This window comes from Alligator sinensis, unplaced genomic scaffold (assembly GCF_000455745.1).
Source record: "Alligator sinensis unplaced genomic scaffold, ASM45574v1 scaffold610_1, whole genome shotgun sequence".
Lineage (NCBI taxonomy): Eukaryota > Metazoa > Chordata > Crocodylia > Alligatoridae > Alligator > Alligator sinensis.
In genome coordinates, this window is record NW_005842348.1 from 251,345 (window position 1) to 252,238 (window position 894).

Below are 894 nucleotides of genomic sequence, written 5' to 3' on the forward strand. Positions count from 1 at the left end.
GCTGCGCCCAGAGCGGGGCCGAGGGCTGCGGGAGGTAGGAGGCGGAGGCGCGCGGGGCCCATGCTCCTGCCCCTGCCCCTGCCCCGCTTCTCCCTTCCCTGCAGGCCCCAGCCCCGCCGGGCTCCCCCGTCCCGGGCAGGTCTCGCTGGGCTGGCAGCGGATCGGCCGCGCTAGTGCGGAAGGACAAAGGCTCTTGCCCCGGGAGATGGTTCTGGGACTGCCTGGGGGAGGCCTGCAGAAGCCGGCGGAGGGAACAAGCCTGGGGGCCCGAATGAGCAGCTTTGTGTCCAGCTGGTCATGTCCCTTTTGCCAGCCCCAGTAGCTGCTGGGCTCCAGTTTTGGCTTCCAGCCTCATGCTGCTGCTCCCCACCCAAGTTGTAGCTTGTAGCAGCTGCCAAGCAACCTCCACCGCCCTCCCTGGGCTTCCCCAAAGAGCAGCTCCCTCCTGTAACTCCTGTGAGCCCTGCTGCCCCATGGGGGAAAGACCCTGACTGAGGCCTTCAGCTGTTGGGTGGCCCCTCGTGCTGGTGCTCCAAGCACAGGGTGATGTTCCAAGCTTGAGCAGCTGCGGCAGGGTGTGTTTTCTGGAGAGATCTGTAATGTTTTCAGGAACCATTAGAGCACCAGCCGAGCCCCTGAGCAATTCAGGTCTGAACTCAACCCTGCTGCGGTAGCAGCGTTGCAGTTACCGCGGGTACTCCAGGGACAAGCGTGGGCCCACACATCTGGAGAAACAGGTCTTTTGATGGCATCTGAGAATGGTGATTTTGTTTCTTCTACATATCTTATTTCTCTTCTACCAGGTTTCCAGCCTCCTGCAAATAGACAACATGCTGCCCAGGAAGGACCTCAGGGAGCCGGTCAGGAGCCAAGATCCTGTGGAAGATCCTTCGG

General features: G+C 61.7%; 1 protein-coding gene across 1 annotated transcript in view; it reads left to right on the forward strand.

Annotated features, from left to right (window-relative positions):
* Positions 1–894, forward strand: part of ACY1 (aminoacylase 1) — a 16,506-nt gene that overhangs the window by 470 nt on the left and 15,142 nt on the right. Inside the window, 1 exon segment of the mRNA XM_025210445.1 lies at positions 804–894. This exon segment is cut by the window's right edge and continues 81 nt beyond it. Within this exon segment, the coding sequence (XP_025066230.1) occupies positions 804–894 (91 nt within the window).